We start from the raw sequence: 17,688 nt of genomic DNA, 5'->3' as shown, positions 1-17,688 counted from the left end.
ATGACTAAAAACTCCGCCAACTTACATTATTATGCTTCCAATTGGATTTCTCCTTTTTTTTTTCAAAAAAATATATTGATTTTTTAACCGTAACTTTTTTTTTATCTTAGAAAGTTTGGTAAAAAAGAATTTTGTAGGTTTTTACAAGATCTATATGCCTATTAATAGTAAATCTTTTTAAAATCCTCAGTCGCAAAAAGAGTTGACTTTGAAATGGTTGGTAAAGGTGGTTTTTGCATGTTATTACAAGTTTTAATTGTCAATAGCTCACTCTATTTTTGGCGTAGAAAAAATTTTTGCAAACCAGGTTCTTGGGAATTAAATAAGCCACAATTCCATATGGAAACGTTTTTTCGTATCTCTGATGATAATCTTCCTTCTCTGACGAAAAGGCCATTTTTTTCCAATCTACAAAAATTCGTTATTCGCTTTTAACTCTATTTTTTTTTAAAACTAATCATTCTAAGCTGGTTAAACTTCTAGAACCTATTAATAATACACAAAGAAGACCAAATAAAGCCAATTACTAATTTTAATTAGGGTGGTGATTAGAAGGTTGCTTCCGATCACTTTTCGCTGAAAAAAATAAAGACTGACATTCTTTTCATTATAAGTCACTTAATTTTTGAGCTAGAGACTTTTTTTTATTTCTGGGAATAGATATTTTTAAATACTTTAAATCAGTTAAAACAAGTTATCCTCGAAAATGCATAGTTTTCCCGTCTTTTGACTTTGAAACTACAATATTTAGCATTTGACGAAGAAGAGCTAACATTAAAGTATAGCTCGATTACTATTGGTCTTAAAAAAATTTAAAAAAACAGTTTTGTTTATATTTTCAATAAACAAAGCTGTTTTGACCAAACGAAAACTTTTTGAGATATTAGCAGAAAACTGATTAAAAACATTGATTTTCTCGATATAAAACTAACACTTTCGATAGCGAATAAATTGAAAACTAATAATTTTATAAAAAAAAATGTATAAAACCTTTTTTACTTAGAATGAATGTTTTTACCAACTTTTGCGGTCAAAATATAATAAAAAAATTTCCACCCCCAATGGTAAAAGCGCCTTTCGGCATCATCTAGATTTTAATCCTTGGACTATCCACTACTTATTCTGAAATTTTCAAGCAAATCGATCCATTCTGTAAAAATTGCGAGGTTTTGTCCTATTTTAAGTTCATTACTTGGACTAATATACAAAATAATAATTATTATTGAAATTCAGAGCCATAGGTAAACCGTATCATTGTTTAGCGAAACTTACTATTCTCTTGAATGCTGTTTATGTTGAGTTGCTTTAGTTATCAATTTTTAAAAATTTTGTTATAAATATGATATCAACACTTATTTCTAGCGATATAAATAAAGCTTTGGTTGACTATTCTACAAATTATTTTCATTCATTTACATTCACAATAAACAAAAACACCAAACCGTGTTCTAAATCCAACATAATAAATAGGCAAAAATGCAAATCCAAGTTGACTACTATAAAGTAATAAAATATATCGATACATTTTTGGCAAAGTAACGTAAGTGACATTTTATGTTTTTCCATTAACCTAAAGCTATTATTGTTTAGAAGGTACTGCCAAAGTGTAGTAAGCCTAGAATTAATTCAAACATAATACGTCTAGGCTTACAACACTCCGGCAGTACCTTCTAAACAATAAGAGTGTTTGTTTAAAGGAAAAACATGATTCGCCAAAAATGTCACTTACGTTACTTTGCCAAAAATGTATCGATATATTATATTTAAAACACATTCAAACACGACATTATTTTTTGTCCAATAGGGCTATTCATCGCTTTTTTCGTACCGTATTGATTCTAATGTTTGAAACGGAGTGTAGGTCTCCTTTTAACTCACAGAAACTAGTATCGCAAAATTAAGCCGCTTGTCCATAGAAACCACAATAAGTTAAAACAAGGATAAACAATATGGCATGTCATTGATACCTTGTTTATTATGAATTTTGACGTTAATCATTTTCAATGACAGTGACAATAGCGCATTTGTTGATTATTATTTAAATTTATTATTTATTTGGTTTTTCAAATTATTTAACTTTTAATATTGTTCTGAAGCTATTTTCTTGTGGCATTTTTTCAATTAACTAGTTAATTTAACTTTTAGACTTATTTTATGTTATTTGTATTTTTTTTATAAATTATTATTTATTTGGTTTTATATATTATTAAACACTCCAATAAAATATCTTTATAAAATACGTCCATATATCCATAGCCATTTCCTAATTATTACCATTGACAATACGTATTAATGATATTACAAAATCGACGTACTTTTCACTGAATGTTTTGATTTTACTTGTTTAAAAATGAATCATGACGATTGGGCAAAGCTAAAATGCAACAACTATACCAAATGTTTATGACGATTGGGCAAAGATAAAACAACTATACCAAATGTTTATGCCGATGGGGACAAACATAATTCACTGATTTAAAAAAATGAGCTTATGAGTACTGTTGACAGCATTTCTGACCTGTCGAAAAAGTTAAAATGTGATCCCTTATATTGTTGTAAAGACAAATAATACAAATATTTATGACAATTATTACAATTTATTCAGTTAACATAAAAAGTTTAAAAAGATTTGATGTAACTTGTATAAGAAATAAAAAGTATCAACATGACCAGATTTGCAAATTTTGCTTTATTATTATTATTGATAAAATACATTACCCCTCTATAAAAAAGATATTTAGTCAACGTTATCTTGAAATATTAATTTAACATAACCCGGTGAACCTAATAAAGGAGAAGCACAAAATGGACAAACTGCGTGGAAACCATTAGTACCATGTGGAATCGGGACGTTGGCCCAATACCTAAAATAAAACAGAAGGATTAAAATAGCAATGTACTTAAAGTTTGACGTACATAATAAAAGCGACTATAAGGTCCAGCGCCCACGATTCATCTGTTTTCAAATAGCGGTTGGAAACCAGTTTCAGGAGAATGGCCTTGTGGACGAATCCCTATACTTTTGCGGTGCCGAAATATGGGCCCTGATTCTAATTCAAATTTCGACTGAAAACAAGTCGCAATCAATATGGCGACGTTGAAATGCGACTGTGCGAGCCTTGTGGATTTTAGTTGAATTAACGAAATGGCGTCATAAAATAGCGACTATCGAAATTAATAGCGCCTCCAAAAAAGTGGTTGATATATAATTTCGAGTCGAAATTATTGTGACACGGACATGAATGAATGGCCGAAAGCGAGGTTATGTTTAGTTTAGGAGATGTGTTTTATTTGTTTCTTGCAAGGAAAACTAAAGCAAAAGGTATTAATATGGCTGGGTTTTATGGAAATTTGCTGGTTTTGGAGGAATTAGATAGAAGGGTATTAAATTAGAAATATAATAAATATAATAATTGAGAATTTCCACAATGTGAATTATCAACTCAATAAAAGATGTAAGGTAATAATCTGGGAAAATTAGTATAAAACAAGGAAAATTATGTACCAGCTATTTTATTGCTGGACATACTGGAATCAAATGTTAAGATTTCATATATTAGTAATATAGTTATGCAAAGTCCGCAGAAAGTGTGCTATTTGGTTTATAAACAAATTAGCGCTCCGAAATCTTTTTTTCAATTATTGCTCTGCAACTCAGAAGATTTTAACGTTAAACCAAAAACACTCACATAAAAGTTCACTGTAATTTAATTCTGCACATACATAGATATTTTTTTCCGATTTCATTCGGCGGAAATTTTCCTCGGAAAATTCGGGGTTTCCAAACAAAATCTTTAATTTTCAACTAAAATTTAGGGCAGTAATTATTTATCAATAATTAAATAACTTGGTGACATAAATCTTTTTTGTTATGAGTGTCTTGAAGATATGAAAATTTGTATGTACAAAGAGGACCGGAATAAAAAGGTAATGGTTCAAAGATTAAAGTCCTGTTGTTTATAACTCTGTCGCAAATGACGGTCAAATTTGACCGGTTATACCTGGAACCACTCCTCGCAATTTAATTTTTTTTCTTCGTAAAGGGCACAGAAGCCGTGAACTTTTCAACAGCGTTAACTTAATTTAATTTAATGTAATATTTTCTGAGGGGTTCTATTTGTTTATAACCCAAAAAATTGTTTCTTTATAACATTCCTGAGACCGCTCAAATAGTCCAATTTCAATTCTGTAAAGTACGTTGAATAGGTATGATGCTTTTTTATACGAAAATCATAGTTATTCTGGAGTATCATAATCTTTCTGGTTATTATTTCAAGCGAAATGGTTAGATTGTCGCCGGTCTCCTGATATACAGATAGGGGCTAAATTATGGAATAATTAAAATTTTCTCTAAAATGGACGATGTTAGAGAAAAATCCCGAAACAGGTCGATTTTTATTTTTAGATTAAATTATTTTGGCATATATTTCAAACTAGTGACGTCATCCATCCGAGCGTGATGACGTAATCGATTATTTTTTTAAATACGAATAGGGGTCGTGTGGTAGTTTATTTAAAAAGGCGTTCAATTCTCTATTCAGTATTATAAACATTAATATCATTATTTATACAGGGTGGCCAAAAAAATTTTGAATTAAATTAACTGGCGCAAAAGAAGAATGTATGTAATTTATTTAACTCAAAATACATTATATTGCTGTCAGAAAATTTAAGCGAAAAGAAATGTTTATTTGTGAAATAAACCTCTTTTTCTATTTTCTGACAGCAGTACAATGTATTTTGAGTTAAATAAATTACATGCATTCTTCTTTTTGTGCCAATTAATTTAATTCAAAAATTATTTTGGCAACCCTGTATAAATAATGATATTAATGTTTATATTACTGAATAGAGAATTGTACGCTCTTTCAAATGACCTACCACATGACCCCTATTCCCATTAAAAAAATTATCGATTACGTCATCACGCTCAGATGGATGACGTCACTAGTATGAAATATATGCTAAAAAATTATAATTTAAAAATAAAAATCGACCTGTTTCGGGATTTTGCTCCAAAAGCGTCCATTTTCGAGAAAATGAATTTATTCCATAATTTAACCCCTCTCTGTATAATCTACTATAAAAAATCTTTCATGTCATCAATTTATTTAATTATTGCAGATTTTTTTTTGGGAAAACTCCGATTTTCCGAGTAAAATTTTTGTTGAAGGAAATCGGAAAAAATAACTGTGCAGAACTAAATTACGGTGAATTTTTATTCGAGTGTTTTTGGCTTCAAGGCAAAATCGGACAGCTTGGAAATTAGTGCACCATATGTAACCCACTGCTGAATCTTTGCTTGTGCGTCACAGTGTTGCCATGCTGTTTTCTTTATTTGTTTCATAATTTCAATCAATGTTATATGTACCTACAAGAACATTAGAATAATTTTATAAGAACGTATACTTCTCCTTCATTATACCAGGTAGAATGACAAATGAGGTGTCAAATGAAAAAAAAAACTTTACTTTATTGGTGTTTTAAAACTCTTTTTTAATTGATTATAATCATTCATCTGCTTGATTTTATCATTCTACCTGCTATAGTGACAGAGGAGTTATATTCGCGGTCGGACGGACAGACGGACAGACAGCTTAGGTTAAATTTCTCACCTTTAGTACCATCCATGGATTATAAGCTTTCATTTGACACCTCATTTGTCATTCTACCTGGTATAATGACGGAGGAGTGCAGACAAACAACACGGACGGACGGACAGACGGACGTGGATAATTCAACGTTTTCACATTTTTTTAAAATTGGTGAAAACAACAATTAAAACTTTACTTAATTGGTGTTTCAAAACTAATTATTTTTACACATTACACAATATTACAAGGTTTCTAGCAAGTTAAACTTCGCAATGATTTAAAATAATCAAGTAAAAACCTATCTATACATAAAATATTAGAACATACCTAAAATACACAAATCACAAATACACAAATACACAAAATACACATTTCACACACAAATATAATATCACAAAAAATTGTAATGTGATAGTATGAAAAAATAGAGGATATGGCAACGGTGTATACATATCATGCTCGAATCCAATGCCAAAATCTACACAGACATATTAAGGTGCACTAATATCCAAGCTGTCCGGAAAAATCTTAGGAGTTACAGAGCACTAATTGAAAAAAAGAGAAGATTTAGGAGTGCTAATTTGTTTATAAATAAAATAACACACTCTCTGCGGACTTGTCAGACCCCATATTACTAATATATGCAACCTTAAGATTCGATTTTAGCAATAAAATAGCTGGTAAACAACTTTTCCCAAAAATGGCATTTTTTTCGATAATTTTCCCAGACAAATGTTGTGGTGGTTGCGTAGCCAATAAATCCAATAAACCGGAGCGCCAACCCAAATTCTGAGCAGTGTCAACATAATAACATTAATATCCCTAGTTGTAACTAATATCGAAATGAATAAGAATCGCTATAAATTGCAACCATCATGGCGGTGTCGAAATTAAATTTCGACGTCGAAATGAATTAGAATCAGGCCCATGGTCGAAGTCAAACAATAAGGCTCGCAAGTAATTTTCCCCTTGTTGCCATATTTTAAATTTGAAAACATATACAGGAAATAATCAGATTTTCTTGACATGCTATTCCTATTACAGCGAGCATTTCATTGGCTAGAAGTAGTGACGAGTATATATGACGTCATTATTACATTTGGTGAGATGGTAAATGGTAACTGACGTCTGTCATAATATTGGAGGTTAAATATAATGTGAAATTATTGTTTTCAAATTACATTTTATTTCTTTAGTTTATTTTTTAACCAACTTCACTTTCCCTTTTCTATTCTTAGTTGGTCGATTAGGTTCGTAATAGTCTTGCTATATGGTAGGTTTAGTTAGGCGTTAATTTTAAGAAATGTTTCTGGCTAAATGGGCACAGCTCCCAAAGGCCATAAAAGAAGAATAAAAAAAATAAACAAACAAAAATCTTACATAACATAGGACAACATGACTTTGACACATATTACAGATAGTTATCTTTGTTTCACATTCTTAAAGATAAAGAGAAGAGAAACAGTATAGCCGGTAGTTGCTGTGGTAAATACATATGTGGTTTTTATTTGGCAACAGGGCTTTCCTGCTAAACTTCACGGTAGCGAAAAAACTAATATGAGGAAAATTTTGTTCAATTTGTTTGCCGTCAAGTTTGTACCCATGGGTTATGATGTCATTAAATCTATGACGTGCATGCCTAATTGTTTGACTTTTAGTGTAAAAAATACTTGCGAGTGCAATCGGCTTCAGAACAGACGTAGTTTCAAAACAGTTGCGCCGTGGCCGCTGAACCTACGCGACATGAAACATTGCCACGTTTTATTCATGAGACCAATTGACTTGATTTGACATTGAGCTGTTATTATATTGTTCTTAAAATAAAAGTTACTAAATAAATAATGTAACGATTTAATAAAACTAACGGTTCGAATTTATATACAACTATTTATTTTAGGAAGTTCACAGAGTTCGAATTTATCTTAACTAAACTAACATCGTCGCTCTTTATACAGTGAGCACGTAAAGGTTGGAATAAATCCATTTCCTCGAAAATGGACGATTTTGGAAAAAATCCCGAAAGAGGTCAATTTTTATTTTTAAATTGCGACTTTTTGGCATATACAGGGCGTCCCGAAAAATAGTGCGTTCTTTCAAGGTATGGGCTAAGTGCACCATTTAGAGCAAAAAAGTCTGATAAATTTTTTTTAGTCAAAAGTCAACCGTTTTCAAAAAAATTATTTATTAATTTTAATGTATTTGATTAATGTCCACAGAAAAGCAAATACAGCCGACAACGCTGCGTTCCTTCTTCTGTGTTAAAATAATTTTACTGTAACTCAACTATCATGAATCATCGACCATAGGCATAATATGTATTGATAAAATACTGATAACAGTGATAGAAAAACAGCATAATATTTGTGTTTATTAAATATCTAATAAATAAGGTTTGTATAGTGTTTTAACTTACATGAAAAATTTTTATTACGATAAAGCTACGTCTTCAAGAAGTATCGATAGAACATGTTACAAGACATTTGAGTACATTTATCCATAGGGCTTTTCATCGACTGTCATTTGTTTCGAGCTTCTGTCATGTGTCACATAATATTAATTTAGCTACGTCATACGTCTTTGGTTTGTATCATTGGGAATACCAATAACGTATGACGTAGATATATTAATATTAGATGACACATGACAGAAGCTCGAAACAAATGACTGCGAATGAAAAGCCCTATTCAATCTTCTGGGAAGTTCGAATGGTTCAATCAGATGATTATAAATAATAATCCCAGCCAACAAATTCATACTTTTGACATCATGAAAGTTACACACACCATTCGTAAAATAAACTTTATCTGCACACAACACTTTACACAGAAATTCGGGTTCTCTGAAGATTTTGTTTTTCTTCGAGGTAAATAGCCTTGCTGTAAATCTTGCATTAAACGTAATTAACATAATATCATGATACTCGCGATCGAAATCATCACAATATCACAACAATACGATGTACCTATTCTGGGGTTACAGGTGATTATGATATGAATGTTTGTGTTTACAATTATTGTATATTTTTATCTTCGCTGTGTTAAAATAAATAAAACTGCCGTGTTGCCAAATGTAAATTTTAGTAAAAGACATCATTGTAATTTTTTGAGGCAACAGATGACTTTAGAAAAAAAAAAATTATAAGAAAGTTTTCTTTTAAATGGTGCATTCTACCCACACCTTTAAGGAACGCACTATTTTCCGGGACATCCTGTATATCATACTAGTGACGTCACCCATCTGGGAGTGATGACGTCATCTACGATTTTTTTAAATGAGAATAGGGGTCGTGTGATAGCTAATTTGAAAGGTAATTAAATTCTCTATTCAGTAATATAAACATTAACATAATTATTTATACAGGGTGTCCAAAAATAGTTTTTTGAATTAAATTTATTGACATAAAAAGAAGAATGTGTGTAATTTATTTAACTCAAAATACATTTTACTCGTATCAGAAGACAGGAAATAATGTTTATATGACAAACAAATATTATTTTTTGCTTAAATTCATTATTAAAGCAGCCACCCACCTTCCTCTTGCCAGTTTGAACATTTAAGTTAAGCGAAAAGCAGTAATTATTTTTCAAATAAACATTTTTTCTGTTTTCTGAGAGCAGTAAAATGTATTTTAAATTAAATAAATTACTTGCATTCTTCTTTTTATGTCAGTAAATTTAATCCAATTTTTTTTTGGAAACTCTTTATAAATAATGATGTTAATGGTTATAGGTCTGGATCCCGCGTATAAAAAAAAAGTTGATTAATAGCAAGCTGAAAATTTGTTAATAGGTTAAGGGTGTCTAGTTGAACAAACTTTGATATATAGGAACACTGGAACAGGGGCAGTTTTAACTGTGGAACAGGTTAAAAATTTGGAACGGTCAGAACACGAAAACGGCACATTTATTTTGTCCGACAGAACAGACTTAAACTCTTCGAACAGAGATTAAACTCTCATGCAAAAATCAGACTGATATTTATCACCTGTCATTATTCCTGTCATTTGACATATTCTACATGTTCCACTCATTAAAACGACCATTTGGTGATAAATAGCAGTCTGATTTTTGCATGAGACTTTAATCTCTGTTCGGAGAGTTTAAGTTTGTTCTGTCGGACAAAATAAATGTGCCGTTTTCGTGGTCTGACCGTTCCAAATTTTTAACCTGTTCCACAATTAAAATTGCCCCTGTTCCAGTGTTCCGATATATCAAAGTTTGTCCGACTAGACACCCTTAAGCTATTAACAAATTTTCAGCTTGCTATTAATCAACTTTTTTTTCATACGCGGGATCCAGACCTATTATATTACTGAATAGAGAATTGAATTACCTTTCAAATGAGCTATCACACGACCCCTATTCCCATTTAAAAAAATCATCGATGACGTCATCACGCCCAGATGGGTGACGTCACTAGTATGATATATATGCCAAAAAGTCTTAATTTAAAAATAAAAATTGACCTGTTTCGGGATTTTTTTTCCAAAATCGTCCATTCTCGAGAAAATGAATTTATTCCAACCTTTACGTGCTCACTGTATGTATATTATAAGTTATTACTAGAAAATTCACGAAAGTTCTGCTCTACTCTAGTACAGCTTTATCGCTTTACGTACACCACGTCGTCAGCCGTTCATCGGCGGAAATTTCTAGAATATGTCGAGTTGGACCCGTTATTTGCGGTCGGTCGAAATTAACTTATATCGTTACAATAACATAATTCTGTTATTGATATGGGGAAAATATTTTTTATACCTAATTTGTACTTGTTATACAAGGAATTAGAATGAATTAATAACTTACTTGACAGTTTTTTCCGTTGCCATATGACCGCAAGGATTAAAAGCAAATGACGGTGATCCTGAATCGACATAGAAAGCTGGTTCTAACCCCATGAATACTTTAACAACAGGTCCGACCTAAAAATATTATAATTTTAGTTTTACAATGATGTTGAATATAATTTTACTTATAGACAAAAGTTTGTTTATCTGTTCAATGGTCTGCCAGTCTATTCAGGTCCATTTTATTTTTCTTATATTTGGTATATTTTGTAATGTAAATAATAGTTCACAACCACTAACCTGAGTTAGCAACATCCTTTGATATAGGCGAGGCAACGAAGCATTAAACCTAGGAATTTTGTGCAGTAAGATGAATAGTCATGCAACTTTTTGCATTCGATTCGAGAGAGTGTCAGGCAATTTTGTGAACTAAATTGATCTCCGGCAAAAATTTTTTGCATGAGAAAATGAATTTTCAAAGTGCATCTCGAAGAGATCGAAAATGAAAAATTTAGAACTCAGGAAATATTGACGGAAATGACGGCGATGGTCTCCTAGGTGCCCGGTGCCCAGGGTGGAACTCGTCGCCTGGGACGATCGAATAATTCGCGGGACGATCAAATAATTCTCGAAATGAAGATTGGATCGAAAAACTGAAAAATACGTGTTCAATATTTTTTAAAGATCTACCGAATAAGTCTAAACATGACCCCCCACTCCACCCCCTGGAGGTGGGGTGGGGGTAACTTTAAAATCTTAAATGGAAACCCCATTTGTTGTTGCAGATTTGGATTACTTACGTGAAAATAAGCAACATTTATTCGAGACATTTTTCGAATTGTGGATAAATGGGGCTATAATCGGAAAAAACGATTTATCGTAATACCATAGGTAAATTATAGAAATGGTCTAATATCTCAAGAAATTCACTTCCAAATAAAAAACCAAAAAATACGTGTTAAATATTTTTCAAGAACCTATCGAATAACATCAAACACGACCCTCCACTCCACCCCATGGAGGTAGGGTGGGGGTAACTTTACAATCTTAAATAGGAGCCTTCATTTTTTTATTGCAGATTTGATACCTCATGAAAAAATAAGTGACATTCATTCGAAACATTTTTTACAATTGTTGATAGATGGCGCTAATAAATAGTGTTTTTCCGATTATAGCGCCATAATATATCCATAATTCGAAAAAATGTATCCAATGAACGTTACTTATTTTTGCGTAAGGAATCCAAATCTGCCAATAGAAAACGGGGGCTCCTATTTAAGATTTTAAAGTTAACCCCACCCCACCTCCAGGGGCTGGAGTGGAGAGTCGTGTTTGACGTTATACGATAGGTACTTGAAAAATATAAAACACCTATTTTTTGGTTTTGTATTTGGAAGTGTATTTCTCGCGATATTAGACCGTTTCTATAATTTACCTATGGTATCACGATAAATCGTTTTTTCCGATTATAGTGCCATCTATCCCCAATTCGAAAAAATGTCTCGAACAAAAGTTGCTTATTTTTATGTAGGCAATCCAAATCTACAGTAACAAATGGGGGTTTCCATTTAAAATTCGCAAAATTAAATTCCAACAGAGGGCGCTCAAAATTTCAAAGATGGACGACAACTCTAGGAAAACAATTCATTTTGTCATTTGAATTCACAGTTCTAAAACGTTAAATTAAAATCATTTACAGAAGTGTTTTGCCAAAGTATGTCAAAGTGTTTTTTTCATAAAAAAATCTGGCCTCCCGATAATCACACAGCGTTCTAAAAATTATTAATCTATCTTAGGATTTCTAATTTTGTTTTTAATTTAATTAATATGTGCACTACAGTTTATTTTACACCAACAGATAACAATTTTTAATTAAATAAAAATTGGAAACTTGGAAACTAAGTAGGTGAATTTATTTTATAATAATTGTGTTCTGGAAATTACGAAGTGGTCGGGATATTTTGCATAACAATGTACATTCTATGTACAGAATAGATACTACATTTTATTTATTTATTTAATTTTGCAGTCGTTTAAACATTAAAAAATACTACGTTTAATACAAACGTTAAATTAACAAAATGTGTGATTTGGCATTGGTTAATTTAGGTCATTACGTAGAGTATAATAGGAATGAATACTGAGGAACACTGCAATAGTTTTTTTAAGTCGAAATTATTGTTAATTACAACATAAACTGACCGCAAATATGTACACAAATTAATGGCAAAGTCAATGTTTTCCTTGAGTTGATGCTTTTCAAATTCGCCACCAGGCGTCGCCCACTTTGCCGTTCCTCGCCAATTTTAAAGTTACCCCCACCCCACCTCCAGGGGGTGGAGTGGGGGGTCGTATTAGTGTCAATCGATAAATTTTTGAAAAATATTAAACACGTATTTTTCAGTTTTTAATCCAATCTTCATTTAACGAATTATTCGATCATCCCGCGAATTATTCGATCGTCCCAGACGACGAGTTCCTCCCTGGGCACCAGGTACCTCGGAGACCATCGCCGTCATGAAATTCGTGTTCAGCGACCTCCAAAACCCCTAAGTATGAAAATTGAACTCATTTCCGTCAATATTTCCTGAGTTCTAAATTTTTCATTATCCATCATCCATTAGCCCTTTCAAGGCTTCGTTAAATATTATTTCTGAGTAAACGTTAAAGTTGGGGATAACACACAACCCTTTTTGACACCTCTTTGAATGCAACTTTGTCTGTTTTCTTGCCGTCTACCAGAATAAAAGCTTCTTGATTCCAATATAGAAAATCACAGATCTTTATCATCTATTCCAATCATTTCTAGATATTCAAACAGTCTATCATGTTGAACCCTATCAAACGCCTTCTTAAAATCAATAAAGCAGACGTAAATTGGCTTCTGAACTTCCCGTGGTCGTTGAAGTAATATTAGTATTGAGAACAAAGCTTCCCCTGTTCATAATCCTTCTCTGATGAAACTGAACTGTTTGTTATAAACAATATAAACAAAGAATATTTACCTCTAAACAAATTGGACATTTTCTTGATCCTGTATCTCTATCTTGGCCCCAATCGTGTAAGCCTTGGACGTGTCCACAATTTAAATAAACATAAGGCTGTTGTTGATTTTCATTAGGTGATACTCTTCTAGGAATCACCAATGTGTTGAGACCAACCGGACATTGCGGTCGACCTGCATTAATTTCGTCTACTTCTCGTTCTAAATCTCGTTTATTCTAAAAAATTAATAATGTGATGTAGTTATATACAGTGCCCTGGAATAAGTGTTACCCCTCCCAATTAACTTATTTATTTTTAGTACATAAGCAAAATGCTCGGACAGGTCGATTTTTAAAATAATCGTAGCGTATTATAGCATCAATGTTTCGAATTTTACGCGAGCCCTCTTCAGGTGACAGGCATAACTTTAATTTTTTTTAATGGGAAAGTACATCATGTGACACCTCATTTAACACCTTTTGAAATACTGATTACAAAAATGTATAATACTTTAATCCTTTTTTATGGAGTAGGCGCAAAATTTCGGTCGAATCCTTTTTAAACGCATTAATTTTTTTCGAATACTGAGAAAATTAATAAGAATTTTTGAAACATTTAAACGCAGAATAAAATATTACATTATTACCGAGGGCTGAAAGTCCCTTAAAATAAACAAGAAATTTATTTTGAATGATATATTTGAAATTAAAAATCAGACTAAATTTTCTCTTTTTGAAGATATTCTTCTTTAGGCGCGATTCGATTGAGGGTAAAATTGTACATAAATCTGAGCGCCTGCGCACACAGACAGTATGTAGTTCCTTGCTGATCTTTCAAGATAGGTGTTTATGTATCTGTATCTGTGCAAATAAGTCATTAAAAGAATATATTAGTGTTTTTAGTAAATGTATTATTTATTATAATTCTTGTGTTTTTGGATTTGTGTTTCTCTGTAGTAAAATAATAAAATATTTACACTATTTGTCGCCGCGTTGTGTAATTATATCCGAAACTTACATGTCAATTAGAAGGACCTCGCTGGTGTAGTTGCTAGGGCGTTAGCTCCGAGATTGGAATGACGCGGGTTCGAATCCTGGGCGATTCATATATTTTTTTTATTTTTGGTTGTTTTAATAAAAATTTTTTGAAAGTGGTAGATAAGAAAGTTAGTTTAATTTTTAAATAAAATACAAATAACCTGTTAAGTATATTTACTTCGTTGAAATTACCTATATAATAGAAGAATATCTCCTTACGTGCGTACAAAGTACACACACATTCTTTTTTTTTCACCCCTGTTGCTTATTAAAATAAACATAGAAGTTCTCAGGGACTTTTGACCCTCGAGAATACTGTAATATTTCATTCTGCGTTTAAATTTTTCAAAAATACTTATTAGTTTTCTCAGGATTCGAAAAAAATAATTCATTTAAAAATAAATTCGACCCAAATTTTGCGCCTACGCTCTCAAAAAGTATTAAAGTATTATACATTTTTGTAATCAGTGTTTCAAAAGATTTTAAATGAGGTATCACATGATGCAGTTTCCCATTTAAAAAAATCAAAGTTATGCCTGTCACTTGAAGAGGGATCGCGTAAAGTTCGAAACATTGATTCTATAATATACTATGATTATTTTAAAAATCGACCTGTCTGAGCGTTTTGCTTATGTGCTAAAAATAAATAAGTTGATAAGGGGGGGTAACACACTCCAGTGCACCGTATAATATACAATGTATAAAACTTAGAATAGGTAAAAGTATAAAATATTGCGTATAGTAATAAAATGTTTACTTAAAATTATGTATAGAAAAATTTGTATTAAAAAAAACTTGATTTAAGACTTGGTAAAATGTCAGTTATTCGACACGTGACATTTACTGAACATTATCCTTTGGTCGGTCAGATGGCTAACGCTCGGTTTCATAATCAGTTAAAGTGGACTTTAAAATTTAAGTTGGTACCTTGATCAATGCAATTCATATAGGTAAATGTCAACTTTAAAGTGAACTTTAGTTAATGTTCACTTTAAGTTGATTATGAATCCGGGCGTTAGTGGGCTGAAGCGCTCGATTGACAACTCTAGTGGATTTGCTATCGAGGTTCGATTCACAGCCCGGACATCGAAAAATTAAAAAGCCAACGTCGTAGTATAAAATTCTATATAGAATCTACGGCTTGGTTTCGAAGAAGCAAGGTGCCTGATCGGTCTAAGGACGAGCGGTACGGCAAGGGATAAGGGCTTGCGGCTTGGTTATACTCCTTCATTGATCCCTACCGGAAGGACGTTGACGCCTAATAATATTCTTTGGGACTTTAACCATAAATGAATAAACCATAACATTGAATGTTAACCATAAATGGGTGATCTCCAATGATATTATGCAAAAAATTATGTTGCATCGCAGTTTAAACTGCGTTTATGTTGAAAACGGTTGAGTTGAGCGAGATGAATGTAGTATACCTTTTTTAAATAAAAATATTAAGCGAATAAAATTTTTGATTAAAAAGGTATGTAGAGTGGGGGATAAAAAAATTGAACATGAAATGAGCGCTGAAAGACGTATGTGGCGCCCTCTGGGTAATACATCATTTTTGGTGGCGAATTTATATTTCTTGTCCCAAAAAAACTCCGCCTACTAAATTTCGTGTTATCCCATGCCTGACAGGAAATATTCAAAAATAAATAAAATAAAAGTTTAACTTTGACACCCTGTATTTCGGTTATTATCAACTTTCGTACTAAGGTAAGTTAGCTTAAATCGACCTGTTGTAAGCTCAGGAATCTAAGGTTAAGCTAAGGCCCATTCTTTACCAAACACCCTGTATACTGAAAGACAAAAAGATACCACAAAATCTTCGAACCAAAGGGTTCGATTCTTGTATCCTTCCCGTTTTCACTTACGGAGCTCAAACCTGGACATTCACAAAAATGAACATGAACAAGATTAGAAAAACTCAAAGAGCCATGGAACAACAGATGCTTCAAGATCGGCAAACAAACTAAGCTACCCGAAACAAAACAAAAGTAAGGGATGCCGTGGAACAAGCAGCTAAATTAAAATGGAAATGGGCTGGACACAACGAAAAAATGGTAGATGGAGCAAGGAAGTTGGAAACGTAACCGTACGAAGCGAAGAAACCAAGAGGAAGACCTCAAATGCGCTGGAGCGACAACATCAAAAGAGTCGCAGGACCAATGTGGAAAAGCCTCACACACAACAGGGATGAATGGCGAGAAATGTGAGAGGCCTTTATTCGACAATTCGAATAGAAAAAAGGCTATAAAAAAATTGTTAGTTGTGTTCCCTGGTGGTTTCGGAAACAATATTAAACGAAATAATGTTAATAAGGCTGGGAATCGACTGAACGAGACCACAAACAGTTTAATATGACTGGTTCTACCATATGGCCAGATAGGCGACAATTTATTAGATCTGGCGTTTTAAAAGCTGAAAACATTTCTGTGGTTTTTAAGAAGTTGACATAAAGAGGCTGGCTAATCTGATACCGTAATCTATTATGGAATTTGTGTTTCCCATGAAAAAGCCAATCATTTTATACATTCTGGTTTTGTAATTTAGGAGCGAAAACACATGTGAATTTTAAATGGCCCATATTATTTCGTTTAGAAAAGGAAAGTTAATATTTGAAATTAGCAATTAAAAAAATAGTAAAATAATAATTGAAACGTGTCGCCACAGTTGTTTACTACAATTGTGTGTAATGTGCAATATGAACAAGTATTTGTTAAATTTCAATATGCTTGGTTCACTTGGAGCTAAGCAATCCCATTCCTTGGAGCCATTCCTAATGTCTTGAAGTGTTTTTGGCATTGTGTTGCAAACAGTATTTTGGTTACTAAATATGTCTTTAACGGGATACTGTGGAGATTAATTCTGATTAATCAATATTGACTTCCGATTTTCCAGTTCTTGGTCTGATTCGCGTGAATGAAGACAATAACGCACGGAGAATGTCTCAGCCGTTTGACTCTTAATTTATTAAATCGTAAATACTTACCGGCGTTTTGCTTAAACCTTCGGCTGATCGCCATAGTAAAGTGGCACCACATAAATCTATTAAAGTTCCATCTTGCAGCACGTTCGTGACTTCTTCCACCTAAAAATAAGAAGTTTTAATGCAAAATGTGTAGAGCCAATTGTTAATAGCTACAGGCAATGATATAATGAACTATCAGAACGCTGATAGTAATGTTACCTCATATTGAAATAATTAGAAGAAGGTTTATAGCCGTATATTAAAATTAACATAAGCAAATATTATGCAGATGGAAGCGCTTAAGGGTAACTTAAGGAAATA

At 32.3% G+C, this 17,688-nt stretch overlaps 1 protein-coding gene across 5 annotated transcripts in view; it reads right to left on the bottom strand.

The window, feature by feature from the left end:
* Positions 1-2,577: 2,577 nt before the first annotated feature.
* Positions 2,578-17,688, bottom strand: part of LOC114343163 (protein pellino) — a 370,712-nt gene continuing 355,601 nt past the window's right edge. For all 5 annotated transcript variants that reach the window (XM_050654280.1, XM_050654279.1, XM_028293976.2 and 2 more), the window contains exons 6-9: positions 17,389-17,487; positions 13,386-13,601; positions 10,400-10,515; positions 2,578-2,864 (exon numbers count right to left, since the gene is read on the bottom strand). In XM_050654280.1, the coding sequence (XP_050510237.1) occupies positions 2,738-2,864; positions 10,400-10,515; positions 13,386-13,601; positions 17,389-17,487 (558 nt within the window). In that variant the 3' untranslated portion in view covers positions 2,578-2,737. The remainder of the gene's footprint in view (positions 2,865-10,399; positions 10,516-13,385; positions 13,602-17,388; positions 17,488-17,688) is intronic.

This window comes from Diabrotica virgifera, chromosome 6 (genome assembly GCF_917563875.1).
Source record: "Diabrotica virgifera virgifera chromosome 6, PGI_DIABVI_V3a".
In the NCBI taxonomy this organism is placed as follows: Eukaryota; Metazoa; Arthropoda; class Insecta; order Coleoptera; family Chrysomelidae; genus Diabrotica; species Diabrotica virgifera.
The sequence above is the reverse complement of the archived record's forward strand: the minus strand, read 5'-3'. Positions and strand labels throughout refer to the sequence as shown.